The sequence below is a fragment of the Anopheles coustani genome, chromosome 2 (genome assembly GCF_943734705.1).
Source record: "Anopheles coustani chromosome 2, idAnoCousDA_361_x.2, whole genome shotgun sequence".
NCBI classification, from domain to species: domain Eukaryota; kingdom Metazoa; phylum Arthropoda; class Insecta; order Diptera; family Culicidae; genus Anopheles; species Anopheles coustani.
Window position 1 is genome coordinate 86517948 of NC_071289.1, and position 23341 is coordinate 86541288.

A 23341-nucleotide genomic window follows, 5' to 3' on the forward strand; every position below is an offset into this window, starting at 1 on the left:
TAGGACTATGGCGTTCCAGTAAAGATTTCGATTGCGGATAACACAATGTTGTAATTGGGAGTTGGTTTGTGTATAGACTGGCGAAACCAATAGATGATTGAAAAAGTTTAACAACTTAAGCTCGTCCATTCTGTTCACGCTGACACCACGATTTATGATGCGATAAACCAATCTAGTGATCGTAGTGTAACTCTAGAGATGCGCATGTCACAACTTGTGCATACACATTGCATTAATAATGCATTAGTACTACTTCAGAAAATGATATCAATGGATTACCCAGCGTACTATCCTATGGTTCACCAGTATGAAAATCGATTAATTACATTTGCTCCTACTTTATTGCATTAAACTTTTAGCTTACCTTTTCGTTTACAAGCTCGTATAAATAGGTGTAAATAAAAAATGTTGACCCACATGCAATGGTCTCCAACAAACTGAAGAATATGTCATAACCCGTATCCATAGCGTTCGCTATGAAATATGACTGGGCACAACATATTACGAATATGCTTAGCAGATGTACGACCTGCATCGGTCCAAAGATAGATGCAAAGAGCTCTAAGAATTCGTCCACCTTATCACTTAGATCGAGCACAGTTCGTACTGATGCCATCCGTTGAGCTTTCGTTTGCAACACCAGTTCGTTCAATTGGCGGATGATAAATACTGGCCAGAGCAACATGTACGCATGGTGCACGCAAATAATGAACGAAAAGATCGTATATCCGTAGTGCACGATCAGATCATTTGGCTGTTGAAGTACGGGATCGTGCGCGGTGTAGTAACTCAGGAGACACATTTTCAGCAATAAATTTGCTATGACAATGCCCATTTGTGCTTTAAGTAGTTGAATCGCGATACACTTCGAGTTGGTCGGCATGAACTGGGTGTGGATACATTGGTGGATGTCCAACGCAGAGTTGGTCAACCGGATCAAATCCTGTCGGCTAGCGAGGGGCCAAACTATGAGCGGTATCATAACGGCTGTCTGTACGGCGTAAAGAATCAGCTCGACGGCTTCAATCACATTGCTTAGGCTCTGGTCGGCATCTGCTCGGATCATGTTTATCAAGGCAACACTACAGACGATCAAAAGTGTTGCCAGTACCATAGCGTTGCGATAGGCGTTTTTGGTACGGATGAGGTGTCCTTGTTCCCGAGGATCGATGCCCGCGTAGGTTGGTGACACTGTCATATGATTGAAAATGTTCAAGAACTTCAGCTCGTACATGTTGTACACGCGGAACTCGATCAGAAAGCTCGGTAGACTAAACTTATAGGCGTTGAGCTGAGCACTGGACAATGTGCCGCGTGCAGTTGGAAATGACTGTCCATTATTTATTCATACACAATTAATTTAAATGCCTGATCTAAATCGGTTGTCGAAATCAACCAGGCTAAAGGAATATAGGTAGTTCATTAGTACTTTGAGAAATTGATCATTTTTCTATTCTTCTAATTTAAACCATTCTTAACTAGCAACATTAATAATTTTTACACATACAATAATTTACCTTTTCATAGACGAGATCGTATATATACGTGTAGATAAAAAATGATGACACACATGCGATGTTCTCCATCAAACTGAAGGATATGTCATAACCGGTTTCTAGGACGTTTGCTATGAAATATGACTGGGCACAGCATACTACGAATATGCTCACTAGATGCACGATCTGCATTGGTCCAAAGATAGATGCAAAGCGCTCCGTGAATTCGCTGACCTTATCACTTAGATCGAGCACAGCTCGTAGTGATTCCATCCGTTGAGCTTTCGTTTGCAACACCAGTGCGTTCAATTGACGGATGATAAATACTGGCCAGAGCAGCATATACAAATGATGTACGGAAATAGTGAACGATATTACATTAAACCCACAATGGACGATCAGTAAATGAGGCTGTTGCAATTCAGGAAACTGCCAGACATGAAAGCACATGACAGACATTTTCAGTACAAAATTGACGAAGACAATGGTCATTTGTGTCATCATAAGAAGCCTTTCGATACTCTTCCAGTTGGCCGGTTTGTACTGGGTAGGCTCAAACCGGAGAAACTCTAACGCAAAGTTGGTCAATCGGACCAAATGTCGTTGGTTAGCGAGTGGCCACAGTATGAGCGGTACCATACCGACTAGCATTACGACGTACAGCATCAAACTGACGGTTCCCAGCACGTTGTAATGTGGCAGGGTTTCATGTGCCAGTTTCACCAAGGCGACAGTGCATGTGGCTAGCCAAATCGTCAGGATCGAGGCGTTCCAGTAGTGATTCCTGTTACGGACGAGGAAGCGTTGCCCTCGAGAATCCGTTTCGACGAAGGTAGGCGACACCATCATGCGATTGAAGAAATTAAGGAACTTTAGCACGTCCATAGTGTACACGCAAACTATTACCAACGTGACAAAGGTTATGCTGTCGGTCGTCTGAGTTGGAACGATAGATCATATCTAGATACTAACACAATCTCCATTATCGACTGCATCATAATCTTAAAATCAGGTATGAAAACATAATGATGAGAGAAGCTATTGGTAGAATGTTGCGCAGAACGTGTTTGCGTCGCACAGAAACGACACTTAGACGACCGAGGCGCACAGGTGGTTAAAAAAATTTGAGAACCGTAAGATGGCTAATCGTGGGAGAACGTTCAAACAAGCGACGATTGCCGGCGCCAAAGGACATTTAAATGAAAGTGCTTCGACATTCGTCCTGAAAGCGTTTTATGAATGATGGTCACCAACTATAAACAAGTCATGAACGTTCCGGATGTATAATGCATGGTTGATACGATTGATATCGCTTATGGTTGGATGATGTTTACGCAAACAACACACTCAATACATTGCGCAAAAGATAAATACCGGATACAAGTGTACATTCATTAGTTACATAAATATAGCATCACAAAATTGGTCAGAGATGAAGATGGTGAGGGACTCTTGGGAGAAAGGATTAGCTTACGGTTAATAAACATCACTTACCTTTATAAGAATATCATTGAAAATGTAGCAATAGAAGAAAAACGTGATGTTGTATACAAGTAGCAAATATAAATTCGATAATGCTAAATAAAACGGCAATCCTATTTCAAACACATATATCGCGACGTACGATTGTACCGAGCACATAACGAATACGTTCAACACATGGACTATTTGCATCGGTCCAAACACAGACCCGAAGAGCTTCTTGAAATCGTCCAAATCGTTACTAAGAGAGACTATAGGCCGAAGCGCATTTTGCGGGATGCTTTTTATATGCCGCACAATTTCCTTCAGCTGCCGAGCGATAAAAATAGCCCAAATCTGCGTATTGACATGGTGCAAGGAAATCAAAAACTCGATCAAAGCAAATCCATAGAAGATGACGACAAACTGTAGGCTCCGAGTTTGAGGGAACATGAAGATGTTGTAGATGTTGTTAAAACAATTCATTGCCAACACAAGAGAGTTTAATATAGTTTGCGCTTTGAGCAGAGCAAAACCAACATGCTTGATAGGTTTGGTTGGATTCAAGCGGTCAAAAAGACGAACCTGGATGTCTATTGCACTGTTACACAGCTCGATAACGCGACACCTGTTAGCGAGTGGCCATAGAATGAGCGGAATCATAAAGCACATTCGTACCAAGTGAAGTATTAACGTTATGGTGCCCATAACGTTACTTATCATTTCGGTAAAATCTTCCAACAAGACTATTATTGCGGCTATGCCGCAGATCACTAAGAGTGTCGTTAGGACAATGGCGTTCCAGTAAAGATGTCGATTGCGGATAACACAATGTTGTAATTGGGAGTTGGTTTGCGTATAGACTGGCGAAACCAACAGATGATTAAAAAAGTTTAACAACTTGAGCTCGTCCATTCTGTACACGCGGACACCACGATTTATGCTGCGATAAACCAATCTAGTGATCGTAGTGTAACTCTAGAGATGCGCATGTCACAACTCGTTCAATGAGATTCGTTGAATAATACATTAGTACTACATCAGATAATTGGTATCAATGGATTACCAAGCGTACTATTCTATGGTGCACCAGTATGAAATCGATTAATTACACTACACACCTACTTTATTGCATTAAATTTTTTAGCTTACCTTTTCGTTTACGAGCTCGTATAAATAGGTGTAAATAAAAAATGTTGACCCACATGCTATGGTCTCCAACAAACTGAAGAATATGTTATAACCCGTATCCATAGCATTCGCTATGAAATATGACTGGGCACAGCATATTACGAATATGCTCAGCAGATGTACGACCTGCATCGGTCCAAAGATAGATGCAAAGAGCTCTAAGAATTCGTCCACCTTATCACTTAGATCGAGCACAGCTCGTAGCGATTCCATCCGTTGGGCTTTCGTTTGCAACACCAGTTCGCTCAATTGGCGGATGACAAACACTGGCCAGAGCAACATGTACGCATGGTGCACGCAAATAATGAACGAAATGATCGCATAGCCGTAGTGCACGATCAGATCATTTGGCTGTTGAAGTACGGGATCGCGCGCGGTGTAGTAACTCAGCAGACTTATTTTCAGCAATAAATTTGCTATGACAATGCCCATTTGTGCTTTAAGTAGTTGAATCGCGATACACTTGGAGTTGGTCGGCTTGAACTGGGTGTGGATACATTGTTGGATATCCAACGCAGCGTTGGTCAATCGGATCAAATCCTGTCGGCTAGCGAGGGGCCAAACTATGAGCGGTATCATAACGGCTGTCTGTACGGCATAAAGAATCACCCCAACGGCTTCAATCACATCGCTTAGGCTCTGGTCGGCATCTGCTTGCATAATTTTTATTAAGGCAACGCTACAGACGATCAAGATTGTTGCCAGTACCATAGCGTTGCGGTAGGCGTTTTTAGTACGGATGAGGTGTCCTTGTTCCCGAGGATCGATGCCCGCGTAGATTGGTGACACCGTCATATGATTGAAAATGTTCAAGAACTTCAGCTCGTACATGTTGTACACGCGGAACTCGATCAGAAAGCTCGGTAGACTAAACTTATAGGCGTTAAACTGAGCACTGAACAATGTGTCAGGTGCAGTTGGAAATGACGGTCCATTAGTCATTCATACACAATTAATTTCCATACCAGATCTAAATCGGTTGTCGAAAGGAATATTAGTAGTTCATTAGTACTCTGAGAAATTGATCATACCTATTGTTCCTATAGCATGGATCAATTTTTCAGACCCCTGACTATATAGCAACCACCATGGACTAAAGCCAAGGACCTCAATGAGAAAAAAAATGTTTTTTCAAAAACCGAATTCTTTCAAGACTGCTACAAATCACTACAATATGATCCTCTCCATACACAAGTATATGGCCAGCAGGTTCTAATTTAAACCTTTCGTAACTAGCAAGTATACTTGAACTAAACATTAATATTCTTTACACATACAATAATTTACCTTTTCATAGACGAGATCGTATATATACGTGTAGATAAAAAATGATGACACACATGCGATGTTCTCCATCAAACTGAAGGATATGTCATAACCGGTTTCTAAGACGTTTGCTATAAAATATGAGTGGACACAGCATATAACGAATATGCTCAGTAAATGGACGATCTGCATTGGTCCAAAGATAGTGGCAAAGCGCTCCGTGAGTTCGCGGGCCTTATTACTGATAGCAATCACGGCATGAATCACTCCTAGGTGATGGAGTTTGGTTTGCCGTATTAGTTCATTCAATTGGTGGATGATAAACACTGGCCAGAGCAGCATATACACTTGATGTATGGAAATAGTGAACGATATTACATTAAAACCACAATGGACGATCAATAAATGAAGATGTTGCAATTCAGGAAACTGCCAGACATGATAGCACGTGACAGACATTTTCAGTACAAAGATGACGAAGATAATGGTCATTTGTGTCGCCAAGAGAAGCCTTTCGATACTCTTCCAGTTGGCCGGATTGGGCTGGGTAGGCTCAGAACGGAGAAACTCTAACGTGAAGTTGGTCAATCGGACCAAAACTCGTTGGTTAACCAGTGGCCACAGTATGAGCGGTACCATACCGACTAGCTGTACGACGTACAGCATCAAACTGACAGTTCCCATCACGTCGTAAAGTTGCTGGGTTTCCTGAGCCACTTTTACCAAGGCGACAGTGCATATAGCCAGTAATATAGTGAGGATCGAGGCGTTCCAGTAGTGATTCCTGTTACGGACGAGGAAGCGCTGCCCTCGAGAATCCGTGTCGACGAAGGTAGGCGACACCATCATGCGATTGAAGAAATTAAGGAACTTTAGCACGTCCATAGTGTACACGCAAACTATTACCAACGTGACAAAGGTTATGATGTCGGTCGTCTGTGTTGGAATGATAGATTATATCTAGATACAAAATCATCAGCTATGTGTTACATAAATAAACAATCTGAGGATGGATTTGAATAATTAATTTGAAAGTTGGATTCCGTCACGAATATTAATTTTCGATTACCAAAGGCTTCTTGGTAATGAGTTAACGCCGTGGTCATATGCCTGCCCGTTCAGGACTTACTAGACTTGTTCCCTTTTTAAGTAAGTGGTTAGTCAGTCCTCTCTCTCTCTGGGTCTGGTCTCGGATGGGAATCAATCCCATGTCGTCGAGGTGATGAGTCTCATCGCTCATAGGCCGATTTTTTTACCGGCGCTACCGCTTGGCTGTCGCGGACTCAATCATATCTAGATTCTAAATACTCAGTTATGTGTCACATTGACAAGTACATTGAAGGTGGTTTAATAATTAACTTGAAGTTAATTTTTAGGGTTACCTAAGCTCTTTCGGGCATGAGTTAATGGTATGGATATAACGATACATACGTCTAGGGTTATCGATGAATACGGTAGTTACTATTAAATGATTATTACTCACCTTTTTGATGCATTCCTCGAATAGGTACATGTACATGAAAAATGATCCCAAATATACAATCAGTTCGATCACGTTAGCGGGTATTCCAATGCCTGCTTGTATGAAGAGTGCCAAAAAGTACGACTGAACACAGCATACTACAAATATACGCAACAGTTGAACGACCTGCATCGGTCCGAAGATGGACGCAAAAAGCTCCGTGAGTTCTTCCACCTTGTTACTCAGAGCGAGTATTGTCTGAATCGTTTCTGGTTGGTAGGCCCCAGTTTGTCGCACTAATTTATTCAACTGGCGAACGATAAACACTGGCCAGAGCTGCGCATATCCCTGGTGAATGGCGATGATGTATGCCAGAACTGGAAATCCATTAAGCACGACAATTTTGTGTAGTTGTGGCATTTCAGATTTTTGCGACAAACGGTAACAATTGACGCAAAGGCTCGTTGCGAGATTGGCTGTTGCAATGGCGATATGCATTTTTAGTACGAGGAACCCGGCACATTTCGAAGTGGTGGTAACGAACTGGATAGATTGGTCGATCTGCAGTGCACGGTTGACTAATTCTATCAAGTCTCTTCTGTAAATGAATGGCCACAGAATGAGCGGTACCATAGCTACCAGGAGAGCTATGTACAGCATGAGCGTGACCATTCTTAGCACATTACTTCTTAAAAGGTGGATCTCTTCCAGTGCTTGCTTTAGCAAAGCTGCACTACAAACGATCACGAATGTCGTCAGGACTAGGGCGTTCCAGTAAAGGTTCCTATCACGAATAACACACCCTTTACCTCGCGAAATGTCCTCCGCAAAGGTTGGTGAAATCATCAATCGGTTGAAGAAATTTAAAAACTTCAATTCCTCCATCGTTCTACGTAGATCACGAAAGGAAAGGCTCTGTGTTGCCAAGCACTCGTAGAACCGAATGCCATTTGGACACTGGGTACTCTTGCTGAGTTTCTTATTCGAATAGTCAATACTTTTATGAAGTGCTAGACAACAGGTGTAATTAATTAAATAATTAACGAATTCAATAAGTCATGTGGTAATTAATTATTCTATTTACCACAGCTACTTACCTTGACAAGCAGCTGGTTGTAGTAGAAGCAGAGCCCGAACAACGACGCCGAGCCCTGTGAGACTATGATCGAAAGGTGATAGATACCAGCTCGGTGATCCTCCCCAATTAGCTTTCGCGTAATGTCGTACGCGCAGAAGGAAATGTTAAGCAGCAGGTGTAAAAAGAGCAGCAGCAGCTTGAAACCGAATACCTCCGTATGTTGCTGCAGGCAATGCTCCAGGGTTTGCATATCTTGGAGAGTTCCGTGACTGTTCGGTTGGCTTGCTATGGCGCGTCGCAGGTTATCGTAAGCGTTTGCTAGCCGTTCCGCTAAAAGCTGGCAGAACAGCGCGTGCAATAGGATGTAGTTTTCGATAACGAAGCCAGACAGAACTCCTGAGATGAAGGCGGGGCTTCTCGTGCGGTAAACCGTAACACCGACCTCAACGATTGCGAGCACATTGCACACGAAGAGGACGCCCAGCTGCAGACCTCTAACGGATAGTAAAACCCTAGCCTGCTGGGATGTGCTGGCACAGGTGGATAGGTCGGAGAGCAACGCCAGTAGCTGCAGGCGGCGTCTAAAGGTATCGATCACCAGCAGTACCACGATGGAGAGCGTTGTCAGTACGCGGCTGATGACGGTGAACCAGTCAAGACATTTGGTGCACCGACCCTGCAGTAAAACCCAGGGATGGTAGAATGCCAACGTTGCCACGACCAGCAGTGGCAGCGCCAGCTGCACGGGAGCCCGAGATACCGCCAGCGTAACACGACTCTTATTGTGCCGCACCTCGCGCACATTGCAGACGAACAGGGCGTGAAAAATGTTAAGCACTTTCATGCTGCCAACATGGTCGTCGTCCGCGTCCCGTTGTTGCTGCCGGTGGATGACTGACGATGGCGGTGGCCATGCGTGCTTGCACACCGTGCCCCCGCAGCGTGCCCAGAGTGCTCGTGCTATCAACATAATCAACCCGATTGGTAAATTAATTATTAGTCACTATTTATTGGCAACAATGGTGCTAACCTTCCCGATGAACATTCCGATAGGGGGCTAACCGATGTAAGTAGCGAGCTGCTGTCGGTGAAGGTAACCACATCAACTGTGTAAAACTGCGCCATTAGTTAATTACAGTGTTAGTACCGGAGGGATTAAATTTAGCTACAGCTACATCCATGGATGTGTTCCCCTGTGATGCTAGGAGTATGTCAATCGTGTTTTGTTGATTAATTATGTCGATGAAATCGGTACAAAATACTCATTATCTATCTTGTTTTTTCAAGAAAATTGACTTGAGATTTACGTGAATTCGAAATGCTACCAGGATTAACGGTACATTCTGCTACAATTAGTTGATCGAGCAGTTTAAGGACAGTAACTCTGTATTAAAGGCGTGTTATGAATTTGAAGGTAATTCTTAAAGCTGAGATAGCAAATACTAAAAAATAGTTTGAGTTCGGAAGGTTGATACATGTAGTTGGAATTGTTATAATAAGCGTGGAATCATGTACCGAATAGCGGATTTTTGGAAAAGTGGTCCATTGTTTTTTAAAACATTAAAAGTAACACTTCCGTTCAGATTTTATTCTTCACAATGTTTGATGGACGGGTAAAGTAGTTGGTTTAAAGTGCTATACGAAGGTAGTATGAGTTTTACAGCTAGCAATAAACAATTTTGTGTAGGAAACACTATTAAACTTAATGAACACTATTAAACAGTGAAAGTGTAAAAACTTTATATGATTAGAAATGTTCGGTAGCTGAACACAATTTCGTCAAATTTTCTTCAGAACAATCGCGCTTGAGACAAGGTGGTGAGGTATTTGCCGTTCTGGAGTAACGTTGTCGCTTATAAACGGATCTTATCGCTTGTTGTTATAGATTCGAGAATTTTGATCAACACCTATCACCCGAACAAGCGCTAGCCATGTTAGGAAAACAGACAAGAAAAAAGGGTAGAAAGACAGTTGCGGCATAAGACGTTATCGATGGTACAAAACCAAAACGATTCGATCACATCAGCCCGCCACCGGGAAAGCCGGGCACCCCTTCGACAAAGACTACCTCTCTAATGAAGTGTGTGTTGTTTAACCGGGTGTACAGATTTGTAAATGGTTTGCTTACGCGAGACAGTAAAGAAACAAAACCCTTTTATGCTGTGTATGCTGTACAACCGGGAGCGCGTTAATTGGGGGGGATGCGGGGCTCCGAAAATAATGGCTTCTCCGGCGCGTTGTCGGTCAGTTGTCCGACATCGGTTATTACATGATGACTATTACGATCCGCTGGTCGGCGGCCCGCAATCGCCCGTTTGCCAAAAACCTTCCGAACCGATCGCCATTCCCCCCGCGGAGTGTCCGAGGCCTGCTATCGAGCCGCGGCCTAGAAGAAGGTGGGCAACCGGTGCAGGTACCGGCTCGCCAAGTGGCAGCAGCACCGAAATGCTGCCATTCCACTATATTCGCCGTTTTGTTACATCGGCGCCTCGGCATCCTGTCTTTGGGTCGGCGCTGCGGTCGATTTTCGCCGCTGGACTGCTGCTCGGTGCTGGATGGGATAGAAGTGATCGAGAGGGGGCGCGGGGGGAACTGGGCGGTTTTTGGTCGTGGTAGTGGTGGTTGGCGTCTAATGGTGGTAACCACGTTTCCCATCTTTGGACAGTTGGCCAGGAGGTCGACTTTTTCCCACCTCTTCTGTCGGCCGCACAAAGCGCCGAGACGGCTTTCTTCGGCGGTTCCTTCCTTTCTCTCCATCGACCCGCGCGGTTGGATGCATGAATGCAGTAGGTATGTTGGAAATTTACCGTATTTAACGGATTGTCGGGTGCACCGAGACCTTTGATACAGCAGACTGTATGGAACAGGGAAAATAGTGCAATATTTCCTCATCTTTCGTTGCGACTGCTGCAGAGAATTTGTGTGTTATTTCTTAAACTTCTAAATTAAAGAGAGTTGCTCAAATAAAGTGGTAGAAATGGCTGCTTCGAATCTTCAAAAAATGAACAAATCGATTTTTTGTATCAATATGTCAAAGGTACATTTAATCATCTTTGACGACAATGCCCCAAACATCAATCATTGTTAGATTATTGCAACGTTTAATGGGACACATGTTGAATAACTTTTAAAACGTTTAGAAAAGGTTCTTTTCATTGTTGTATTTATTATGATTCATCTTTCCACCGGTTTTTACAGTTCCAATTAAGTATCATTCTATGGAAATGAAACCATGTAAACTTAGATACGTGTTCAACTCTTTCATCATTTTCAAGACATGACCACCATTTTATTTGTTTTATTTCGTAAAGACAGAGCATAGTTTGTGAACAAACTCTCAAGATTTTCCTCATGGCGTGCTATGATTGTTAGTTACTTTTCTTGGTTGACATGTTTTGATGTTTGTATGCTTAATGATCGTTTTTTAAAGTGCAGCAATTTCATGTACTCATGGATTTTTAGAAAAACAAGTTTTAGAAAATATTAAAAAAGTACTTATATGTAATCCACATAAAGGATTTTTTTAACCATAAGGTTACGGGAAACGAAGCGTAATCGCTTGGAAGTTCATTCGATCGCGAATATTTATCGAAATTCAGTTGTTATTTAGCGTAGTTTTTGTATCTTCAACAATGTACAACAAAATAATAGTTGTAGTTTCAAGAAATGTTGCAACTTTTATCAAATTGCAAAACATAAACAAAGCACAGATAACGCTTGGCTCGAATATCGACGATACACGCGCTTCGTTTACTGTAGCCTTTATGGAATTTGTACCTACAGAATACTGTTTACGATATGATAGCGGAAAACAAGGTACTCACTGTAATCGGCAGCATACGGTACAGGAGGAGGTTGGAGGTTCACTTTTATTCCGCCTCTCGCGTACATGTGTTTTGTGCTGCCTGCCGTACGTTCAACAAGAAGATGTTGCCGTAATCGAAAATACCTTACCCCGGCATCCGATGGGCCCCGATGGGCCCCGATGTACCCAACCTCCAGCGGCGTGTTTGACTAGCAGCAGAACCGAGCGGTTCTCCCTATTTCCACACCTAAACGCTGGCTGCTGCGGGGCTAAGGCGAACGGATTGATTAGCTCGCGTTATCGTCGACCACCCGAAAACGATAACCCCTCCCCCCTCTCCCGGCGTGCCATCGCGGGAGGAATGGGGGACGGCATGTGTTGCGTTTTGGGGGTACTTAAGCCGGCGCACCGGTGGCGCAACGTTTCAGTCTCCGCACCGATCGCGCCCAGTGCGTGCACCAAAGCAAGGTGGCCCCCTAAGAGAAGAGTGTCTTGTTCAGCATGGCACGTGGTCCGTGGTTGGCACCAGGTTGGTTGGTGTGCTGGGCGGCGCTCCCGGTGGTGCTGCTCCCGGTGGTCCCGGCGTGGGGCCGGGTCGCGAGCGGGGTGTCCGGGGCGAGCCGGCGGTACCGGGACTACGATTTCGACTTTTCGCACCTCGGCGAGGCGGTGTACGGGAGCCACGATCAGGCCGCGATCGGCGAGCTGGTGCGGACGTGGGCCCGCCAGGCGCGCACCAACGGCACCAAGGGCAACCCGGAGGAGCTGGGCACGTACGCCGAGGGCGACATCCACCAACCGCTGATCGAGCGAAACGCGCTCAAGTTTACCAGCAGCAAGTGGAAGAACGGTGTTGTGCCATACGAGTTCAGTGACGAGTTTTGTGAGTAGTGCCAAACGCTCCCCGGTCCTGGGAAGAAGCGCCGGATCTTAAACGTGTACGTGACCTTTCCGTGCGTGCGTGCGTGCGTGCGTGCGTGTCTCTATTCCAGCAATCGGCGACCTGCAGAAGCTGTTCTCGGCGTTCGAGCAGTTCCACAAGAAGACCTGCATCCGCTTTGTGCCGCACACGAAGGAGCGCGACTTCGTGGTGATCGAGGGCCGCAACAGTGGATGCTGGTCGGCGGTGGGACGGATGGGCGGGCGGCAGGTGCTGAACCTGCAGCGCAGCGGCTGCCTCCAGATGGAGGGCACGATCGTGCACGAGCTGATGCACGTCCTGGGGTTCCTGCACGAGCACACGCGCTACGATCGGGACCGGTACGTGAACATCTACTTCCGAAACGTGCGCCCGAATCTGCTGAGCAACTTTGGGCGCGAGAGCGAGTCGCAGACGACCACGCTCGGCATGGCGTACGATTACGGCAGCGTTATGCACTACTCCAGAACGGCGTTCAGTAAAAACGGAAAGGCCACGGTGGAGCCGAAGGTAAGGAGCAGGCGGGCGGGTACGCTTTGGGTAATTGGCCGACCGACCAACCAACCGACCGACCGATCGACCGACTGATTGATTTACGCCAAACTTCCAACCCCCCCCCCGCGAGCGAGATGATGATGATGATGATGATGCGCGGGAGTTGCGCAACGGTGGAGCGGCGCCAAACGCTAACGCATTTTCCTTTCCGTTCGCCGGCAGATTAAGTACAGCGGGCAGCTCGGGCAGCGCGTCGGCTTCTCGCTGAAGGATGTACAGAAAATCAACAAGCTGTACTGTCATCGGTGAGGGCAGCGGCGATTGCACAACCGCAACCGGGCGCGAAAAACCGGCCACTAGCTCCGGCAGCGTCACGAGGTCTTACCTAAGAACGAATGCGAGCCAAAAACAGATGCCTACGGCCGACGTGCGAGGAGCGAAGGATGCGTGATGAAGCGAATTAGTGATAAACTTTTAGTGATAAGAAGTCGATGTACAAGATAAAACTACACGAATCACCGTTGATGGCTTTTTTTTGGGTAACGGCACCGGAAAGAAAGAGGAGAAGTGAGGAAATATTCGCGCCATACCCGTTAATCGTTGTAATTGAACTTACAAGCACCCAGTTTTATTCCAGCGTAGTGTAGATTTTTTGAAATTCAAAAGACTTCTCTTTGTATCTTCTTCTCTTCTGGCTAGAGACTATCTTCGTACGAAGTGGTCTTGCTTACAAAATTCTATCCTCCTCATTTTAGTTCATGTTTCATTCAAAGCACATTGAGTAGAACAGTTTAAAAAAAGGTAATAAAATTTAAAACAAAATTAAATAAAATCAAATCCAGACACTTCAGACCAGATTTTGTTAACTACAAATTTAATTGCAAACAAAAAATATTCTCGTACAATGACCTGGTTTTGAAATACATCATTAAACTCCCGCTAAATGGGCGTTAGAGTAGCAAGAGGGTAACTAAATGCATAAAAACCGGTTGAAAACGGAACTCGATACTATTTTCCGCTTAAAGTAACCCAGCGGATGGTACGACGGCACTTTAAGAACCACTGCTGTTGAGGTTTCTTGGCGAAAAGAGCCTACTTTCTGAAGGTTCGACTGTAAAAGAATGTAGTGAGTATTGCATACCTTTAGGCGAGTAACGAAAGCAAATTGGATGCTGGAACAATTACGTGGAGGATTAAAGTCATAAACGGCTTGCGGCGGTCAATATAGTCAGCTCGATTCAACCTACCTTGTCTGATTAATATGATCATGAATAATTCGTATGCAGAAACGGGTTCCAATTACAATATTGCAATGCATAATTATGTCTTGTTTATGAGCGTTGCAGTGCAAATGACATTGAACAAATACGATCATCAAAGTAAACCTGGCTCATCTTGGTCGTTTGTTTCCGAATTTTAAATTACCCACAAGTGCTATGTGCTTACTTTAGGTTTTGTGCATACCATCAAGAACATTTCATTAACATCATTTAGAACGTATCTTTGGAACGAGACGGTTGCGCTCTTGTTCTTCTTTTCCTTGCAAAACAACCGTTACATCAATGCCAGATCCTGTTCGCCCTGAAACGCCGATTCTGGTATTTTCGGTGGGCGCAGTTGCCAATGGGCAAAAAGGATTAAAAAAAACACATCTGCACAAGCGCTGCAGAAGTGTAGCGTTGCTGCCCGATACACTTTTACTTTTAGATCTTAAACTTGCACTTGAACTTTAAACGAAACAGCCTTTAACGGGCGGTGCAAGGTTTTTGGCGACCTGCCGGACACGCTGGGCAAGCTGCATTATCGCGAATGTTCCCCTTGTCGCACACCAGAAGGCTGTTCGGGTTGGTGTTTTACTCGCGCTCTACATCAATTTGCGGTTGAGTTGACGGACTGACAGCGGATTCAGATTTTGTCTTTTGTGTCTGCTGGTTTTAATTATATTTTTCCTCTTCTTCCGGCATCGGCAGTGTAACAGCGTCTTGTTGAGTTATAAATGGAATATAGAAGCGGCGCATTAATGCGTACGTTACAGCACCGTGTCGCGGTTTTGTGGCTTAGGAATTCCGGCCCCAAGAAGTTTACCAGCCCGTGACGGGGTGTGTTTTCGCAACGAGATGCGAATTCTTCCACCACCCAGCGCCTAAAAGGTTCATGGGTTGAATGATGATTTTTTCAGGATTGTAACTGATGGGAAAATGGAGCACACTGTTCAATTGTGGTTTAAGTTATTTTTAGTTCAAATTTGGACATTTTTTCATGTACTAAGTTAGTCTTTTGATTATCAAATTTTACTTGGTTTTTCTTTTTCTTTGTGAATTTCTTTTTGTACATGCTTTTTTTGTGAAGTATTTCCCATTTCTTTCAAAGTTATACAATTTTCAATTTATTTTATCTTATTTCTTCTGTTTTGTTACAGACATTATTTTTCATCTAAATGTTCATTTAACGTTCATTCGTTGTTTTCAAACTTTACTTCAGGCTTTGAAGCAATTAAAAGTGGAATTATTCGTTATGGAAAATTGAATTATTCTTACTTTAAATTTCTGTGAAAGCGAAAAAGATTCCTTAGAGCTCCATCATCCCCTAACCCTACTCTCATGGGACGCTAGTAAATAATGGAACACAACACCTACGACGTGGGTAGAACGATTACATTCGGGTGTGCATAATTTCGGCAATAATCTTTCACACTGTTCCACGGCTAATCGTTCCACTGCCGTCACATTATAGTAGGCCTATCCCCAAAAGATCGAACCGGCAAAGCGCACACGGCACACGGTATTTCGTTACCGATGAAATCAATTTGACAACTGATCGATGGCGTCCTCGGGCCAAAGGCGGACCTAAACGGTTTTCGAACGGTTGATTTAAGTCTTTCGCGACCGCTTGTTAGCTTTTCGCACCACGCACCCGTAGGCGATCGGGTCCGCCAAATGCCCTGGAGCGAGCAGCATGTACCCAACGGGGGTTTGAAGCAACGATCTACGCTATTCGACGTCTTCTTAAAAACCCCTAAAACCAAAAGGCACATTAGCGACCGGCCGAAAAGGGAGTCTCGCGTGTGCCGGCCGGCGTCTTGCCCGAATGAATGAGGAAGTGATTCGAAAGAAAATCACACACGCACACACAAAAGGGGGCGTCGTATAAGGTTAACATAAGAACATTAACTGGATGGGTGTTTTACAGGCCTCCTCAGGGATGGAGCGTATTGTTTTTTTTTTTTTTGCGACGCAAGGGAATGAAAGCGAAACCGCACTCGTCTCTACGCCTTCGGTGGCTTTTGGCCGGATGTGATGGACGGTGGTTTGATGGCGTTTTTATAATTTAATGTTTCATTTGCGGTGGAAAGGGATGTATTGGTTTTTTCCTCCATCTCGTCAAGGTCATGGGAAGCGCGAGCCGGGCGGTTTGCGGATGTCGTTTGTGACTTCCAATGGCCAGCGATCGTCGTCGTCGTCGATAGATGATGGACCGCTACTTCACGGTTCGGTGCGCGCTTGGAAAAAATAGGGTGGAATTATCTTGTCATTCCGTTCGGCTTTCGGATGCCTTTTCGACACATCGTTTGCTTCCGTTCGGTACAATGTACAATTTAATTTATTTTCCTCATCTTTCAATCGAAACAATCCGAAAACGTTGAACAAGAGAAAAATAAGGTTCTCGCTTGCCGCTTGCCGGAACGGGGGCTGGGGGCGGGGAGCTTCAAGGGACAGTCAGGTTGTTGTGATGGAAGGAGGATGTGGATGCGGGAGGTGCCATTTAGTAGTACTGGCTGGCGTAGACGGCCGGGGCGGCGGCGGCGTACACCGACGGGTAGCTGCTGACGTAGGACGTCTTCAGAGGAGCGGCATAGGACAGGACCGGAGTCTCGGCGTAGGTGTAGGCGGCCTTCGGGGCGGCGTACACGACCGGGGAGGCGGCCTCAACATAGGTGGCCTTCGGGGCAGCATAGACAACCGGGGCGGCGGCCTCGACGTAGGTAGCCTTCGGGGCGGCGTACACGACCGGAGTGGCGGCCTGGACGTAGGTCGTCTTCTCCACCGGAGTCGTCACGACGGTCTTCTTGACGGCCGGGGCGAACACGGGCTCAGCGACCTGCTTGTTGTGGTACTGGGTGAAGCTCTGGTGCGAGTAGCCGGTCGGGACGGACTTCTCGATCGTGCCAACATGGGCTACGCCGGGCTCCTCGACGATGCTCTTCTGGTAGGAGATCTCCTTCTGGGCCACCAGAGTCGGGGCCGCCACGACGGTCGAGTAGGCCAGCGGGCTGGAGTGGACCAGCTGCGAGGGGGCAGCGCAGGCGACGGCGAGAACAGCGGACAACACCACCAATCGGAACATTTTGGGATTGTTTTTGTGTGTGCGTTTGTTGGAACGACTTGAAGAAAAAGACGAAAGGTCTGTGTTGTTTGCGCTTTGCTGGACGATCGAACGCTGACTGTGCCTTTCGGTGCGGCCCGGCCAATCTTATATACTGACCGCAACATTCTCCACCGCCAACACCCGCCTCCCCACCACCATCACCTCCACCCCATTCCGCCCTGTGCTCATGTGTTTGGAGCCGTACGTTGATCTTCTCGCGTTCGCTCGCGATCCGATCCAATGCTGTTTGCTACGGTTTCACACTTTTTTTCCTCTCCTGTTTTTCAATTTCCTCTAGCTTCTAGGTGGGTCGTAACCCTCCCTCCCCACCGCATGCCCCGGTGGATGCACCGATATCACTTGGTCTCTCGGAGAAAATCCACCCCGACCGCTTTCCGATGTCCTTGATTTTCGTGAAGGGAGTCGCGTCGAATATGTGCAGGAAATTGAAATCTCTTTGTTTGTCAGTGCATTGCTGGTGAGCCGGGTATGTGTTTGTGTGTGGATTTGAGGGATCATTTCGATATTACATCGAATGAAGAAAGGCTTCCCAACGGGGACAATCATTTTCTGGATGCTGGATTGGATGGCCGGCCGGCCGATCGGTCCCGTTCCCCGTTCTGAGTGATTAACTTTTCGTGGTTTCCGTGGTTTAAGTCACTTGTTTTGGAAAATCGGTGATTAATGTGATTTTTTTTGCTTTGCTTATTACGAAACCACTCGTGAGACAGTTTGCAAAAGTAATGACATGAAAATGAGATTTTGTTTGTGCAAGCAATAGCAACCCTTACAATATGAAGGTTAATTTAAAGATAAAATAATACCAAATATTTAAAATATTTCATCTGAAATTTTAATAACGAATCAGTTTTATTTAAAGTTGAAAAAAATATAAAAGACAATTTTGGTGCAATAAAGTCTTGAAATGTTTAAACTTTACTCCTATGTTTTCAATTTTAGACAAACTTTAAAAACATAAAAAAAAAACCAGAACCTATACAAAACTTCTTACTAATTCCTAGTTTTATTAATAATTTATTCAATAATATACACACTTTTTTAAGTATGAAGATTTATTGGGGTATCATTGAAGAAGAACATAACGATATACTAGAACAATTCTGTTCCAAATCTATAGGACCTAGAGCTGATAAATATGTATAAGTAAACAGTACAGAAAAATTGGCTGACTTAGAGCAATATTTTTTTAAATTACCACAATACTGTTTGCCTTAACTTTACCCAATGCAATTTAAATGTTTTTGTTTATGTACCATACGATATTTTTCTTTTCTTTTAATGTTTTAAGTTAACTTTTTTCATTACTTACAAGATGTAAAATTTATTTGCGGATTTTTATTTACCAACAACAACAGGCAACAATTAACTTTCCCGCCTCCGCTCATAAATCGCCGCGTGCGTGAGCTAGCTCAAATGTCGCATTTGAGCTTACTTTTGAAATGCAAACAAGTTGTATTCGAGTATTTGTTTTCGTTTCGATTCTTTTTCACTGTCGTTTCTTAAATTGAACTGTGCGACATTTACTTTCATCCTTTCGTGTAACATTGGATTGTACGTATGTTATTTTTATTTACTTTCGCATCTTGCTCTGTTCTCGGGGTGATGTTGAAGGTTTTTGGTAAGGCCGGGTTAAGGAAAAGGAAAGAGATATGCATGGAGTAAAATTTTTATTTTCATTGGACATCAAACGGAAGAATAAACAAAATTACCAAAAACAAATACTATTGAATCACATTAATGCCTGTAATAAATTAATTTCGTTTGTTCTGATGCTGCCCAAAAACGAATTTCTTCTCCCATGAATGTTCCTATTTTTTTGGAAAGAAGTAGAAACTTAAGGGAATGTTACAAACAACTTTGTTCCGCGTACGCTTGACATTTTACGATGAGATAATTCTAGCACACTACGAAAAAGCCATTGACATTTCTCTTAATTGGGAATATCTGGCCAGCTCCACCCACCACACTGAAGCCGGCACTCAACGTCGGGATTCCAAATCCAAATGAACGTACGATTCGTTCTGGACCTTTGGTGGGTTCGGTTCTCCTTTTGCGTGTTCGCGTTTATCTTCCCCTTTCCTGCTCCTGGACAAGGAAGCTTGTGTAACGGGAGGCCAATGTCCCGTGCCATTTACCTCCACAGGTATTTCACCGTACACGCTACAAACTTGCTGTCGGGATCCCAAGCGAGCAAGTAAGTGTGCCCGAACGACGCGTGTCCTTCTTGGGCGTGGTACGATAAATGGCTCGAAACAGGGATGTAAATGTACGGACGATAAAGTGAAGAAGAAAAAAACAACTCGCAACTCTTAACATTGCCCGAAATGTCCAACCCGTCGTCCGTCATATTCAAAGTCTTTCGCCGTTGTCTCCCTCTTCCAGGGGTAAAGAAGTAAAACTAAAAAAGTGACCACAATCCTTCCCTATTGGCGCTGGGGCATTGGGTAGAATTTAGCACTAATCTGAGCCCCGGGAAGGGAAGACAAAAAATAATCTTAATGACTACTGCCGGCCGCGGATTTTTCGTTACTACTGCCCCTGGGTCCGTTCACTAAAAATTGTGCTGCAAAACAAGGCGACACACGGAAATGGTTCAACGGCGAAGAATTGCCGGAGGTGTTCGAGTATAACCGTGTCCGTGCGTATGTGTGTGTGTGTGTGTGTGTTCCGTGAAGGAAAAGAAAAAATACTACACGCCATGAATCTCCGAACAACGAGATCCGAATGCTTCTGGCGTATCATGTCGTTTGGGAGAGCGTACGCCGCGATGGAGCGAACGTGATCGTTTGACGCTTGGCTTGGCTTGGGCTTGGACCGCGGGGGCTTGGTGGAGTACTTTTGCGCGACGGTCATATAAAAGGCGTCAGCGGCGCTCTGGGACGGTACAGTCAAAGCCGAACCTCATTCAGGTGATCAACACAGACCTCTCAGAAGCAAACAATCCCCAAACAATCTATCAAAATGTTCCGATTGGTAAATATCGAACGGGGAGGATCTCGCACTTTGGCAGCGTTCCGCCAGAGGGCGCTATTCGCGTGTGTTTGTGAAAATTAAAAATGTGTTCCCATTTTTCCCCCTGTTCAGGTGGTGTTGTCCGTTGTTCTCGCTGTTGCCGCTGCTGCCCCCTCGGCGACGCACGTCGTCCACTCCAGCCCGCTGGCCTACTCGACCGTCGTGGCGGCCCCGACTCTGGTGGCGCAGAAGGAGATCTCCTACCAGAAGAGCATCGTGGAGGAACCGACCGTGGCGCACGTTGGAACCGTGCTCAAGCACGTCCCGACCGGCGTGACCCACACCAGCTCGGCCGTCGTTCACGATACCAAGGTGCAGGAGCATGTGTACGCCCCGACCGTGAAGAAGACCGTCGTGACGACTCCGGTGGAGAAGACGACCTACGTCCAGGCCGCCACTCCGGTCGTGTACGCCGCCCCGAAGGCCACCTACGTCGAGGCCGCTGCCCCGGTTGTCTATGCTGCCCCGAAGGCCACCTATGTTGAGGCCGCCGCCCCGGTCGTGTACGCCGCCCCGAAGGCCACCTACGTCCAGGCTGTCGCCCCGAAGGCTGCCTACACCTACGCCGAGGCTCCGGTCCTGTCGTATGCCGCTCCTCTGGCCAAGACTGCCTACGTCAGCAGCTACCCGTCGGTGTACGCCGCCCCGGCCGTCTACGCCAACCAGTACCACTAAGTGTTCGACTGTCGCGCTTTTCCCGTTTTCCACGACTTTCCCCCCTCACCCGATGGTACCGGCGGTAACCGCTGCTTTTCTTTTGTTCACTTTTGATTGTTTCGGTGAAAGATGAGAGAAGCAGTTGCTGCGAGAAGAATAAATGACTGAGTTTCGAAAGTTTTACATGCACGACTTTTTTATGTTTTATTTCTGTAAGAAAACACTATTGAGTGAGGCAGCTGGGGTTGCAACATCGTTCGTATCTCATTTGATGGAGACTGTCTCAGAACAACAGTGTTCTTTCGTACTCATGAAGCAAATATCCCGGCAAGCAAAGAGAGTGTACTTTCGTAGGCGAAGGGTACGTTGCGGTAGGCTGAAACGTGGGGAAGCGCGGTGAGGTGAGCAAAAGATAGCCTGCACGAGAGAGAATCGAACGATGAGTTGAATTGTGCGGGAGAAATACAGATGAACGGCGTACTTTGGGTCGATCGGCGCGAGTAAAAAACTGCCAAAGCAGGCTTTGCAGCGCAGTCTAATTTTCAAACTAACTGCAGTCTGTGAACTTACAGTTCGGTCGCGCGTTTTGAACAGTAAAATTGTGATTTTGTGTAGTGTTTTCAGAAAGAAGGACATATGGCCATCTCCAGGTTGGCTTACGAAGGCCCAGGACGTTGGATTCAAGATCCCTACTGGAATTAACTCCAGCGGAAGTGAAAGAAGAAAAAACAGAAGTGTTGGTGTTTTAGGCCAGAAAGCTGGTAACAACGCGGTTAAATGTGCATTTCCAAATAAGTTTTGGCTATCCGATTGAATAAACGGATAAGAATTCAAAACAAAATGCATCCTTTTGTTTTTTTTTTGTCTACTGGCATACCCAAAATAACGAAAGAAACGACCGTGCAAAGCACGAACCGGTAAAAAGAGCGTAAGCAAGCGAGAGAGTATTTCCAGAGAGCACGCTGTAAAAGCTCACTCTAGCCCGAAAAAGTAGTACTTTCGTAAGTTGGAACTTTCTCTCTCGTTTTTTTGCAAGCCGGGATCACACCTTGCTTGTTCTTGGGGGATCTTACAAAATCAAACAACAAACTGTTTACGGTGCACAGGCAAAAACAAAAACCGATCAAAGTTCGTCTTGAGTGGACTGTGTAAAATTTATTGTTTTTCTTTCAATCTTTACACTTATTGGTAGACTATGATAAAAAAACGATTCATTTCTCTTTTCTGGTTCTAGAATGATCGTAGAATGTACCTACTTCAATGCAAAAAGCTAGTGACTTCTTCTCTTACCGATAACTTTTATCTCACCGTTCTTACGGAACGCATGTAAGATGCTCCATTAACAGATATTTGCAGTCCACAAGTACATTACAATGTTTTTCTCTTCTTGTTTTCCAATTGATGAAATGTGCATAGGTGAAGAATCAAATTTAAACCTAAGGTAATTTATTTTCTTTCCGATTTACGTATACCTCTACCGCACTATAAATACGATAGAGTTATGTTTAGAAAGAGTTACGATTAAATTGGGAAATATCCTCATTATTTATTGATATCGTCGAATCAACGGAGAGTCTTTTCTATCGGCAGGTGAAACCACTTACGCTATCCTTGCGTAAAGGTAACAGTCTGGTAGGGGAATGTGGAGCTTTATGCACTGGGTTTTCTGGTTGATTATTTTGTTGTTGATTTATTTGATTTAATTTACACCAAAAATTTTTTGGTTAGTCAAAACATCTCTTTTTACAATTCTCATCCTAACAAATCACAGATCATAGAATGCTGAAAATAACGCGAAAAATACTGACCTACGTAAAAAAAAGCGTGTGGAAAAACTCGAAAAATTTCAAAATGTAAATAATGGGGGATAATGGAAATCACATTTATAGGTTTTTGTCTCTAACACTCTGGAGAGTTTTCTCTATAAAAAGATATTAAGCAAACATTTCAAAGCATCGAACTGTTTGTAATGCTTTTCTTGTTTACAAGGATATTTTTTATTGGTTTAGATATTGCATATTGCAGCATTTTTCCTTGAATGGTGCAAAATACGGAAACATGTTTGAGTTTCGGTACAGATACAAACAGTTCCCTCTGCCTGTTTGCATCAGTG

The 23341-nt window shown here is 44.8% G+C and overlaps 3 protein-coding genes across 3 annotated transcripts in view; 2 read left to right on the forward strand and 1 right to left on the reverse strand.

Moving 5' to 3' along the window:
* The first annotated feature begins 12260 nt into the window (after nt 1-12260).
* Nucleotides 12261-23341, forward strand: part of LOC131265225 (astacin-like) — a 197042-nt gene continuing 185961 nt past the window's right edge. Inside the window, exons 1-3 of the mRNA XM_058267486.1 lie at nt 12261-12642; nt 12752-13188; nt 13396-13600. Coding sequence (XP_058123469.1) covers nt 12261-12642; nt 12752-13188; nt 13396-13482 — 906 coding nt within the window. The 3' untranslated portion in view covers nt 13483-13600. The remainder of the gene's footprint in view (nt 12643-12751; nt 13189-13395; nt 13601-23341) is intronic.
* On the reverse strand, nt 16936-17517 carry LOC131263531 (cuticle protein-like). Its single transcript, XM_058265741.1, has one exon. The coding sequence runs from the start codon at nt 17515-17517 to the stop codon at nt 16936-16938; it is 582 nt and encodes a 193-aa protein (XP_058121724.1).
* Nucleotides 20458-21391, forward strand: LOC131263530 (cuticle protein 16.5-like). The gene is made up of 2 exons (XM_058265740.1): nt 20458-20532; nt 20644-21391. Exons 1-2 carry the CDS (start codon nt 20521-20523, stop codon nt 21244-21246), a joined length of 615 nt encoding a protein of 204 aa, XP_058121723.1. The 5' UTR covers nt 20458-20520; the 3' UTR covers nt 21247-21391.

What these genes read in the sequence shown, in the direction of transcription:
- LOC131263531 (XM_058265741.1), bottom strand. Translation starts at nt 17,517, where the DNA reads ATGTTCCGATTGGTGGTGTTGTCCGCTGTTCTCGCCGTCGCCTGCGCT.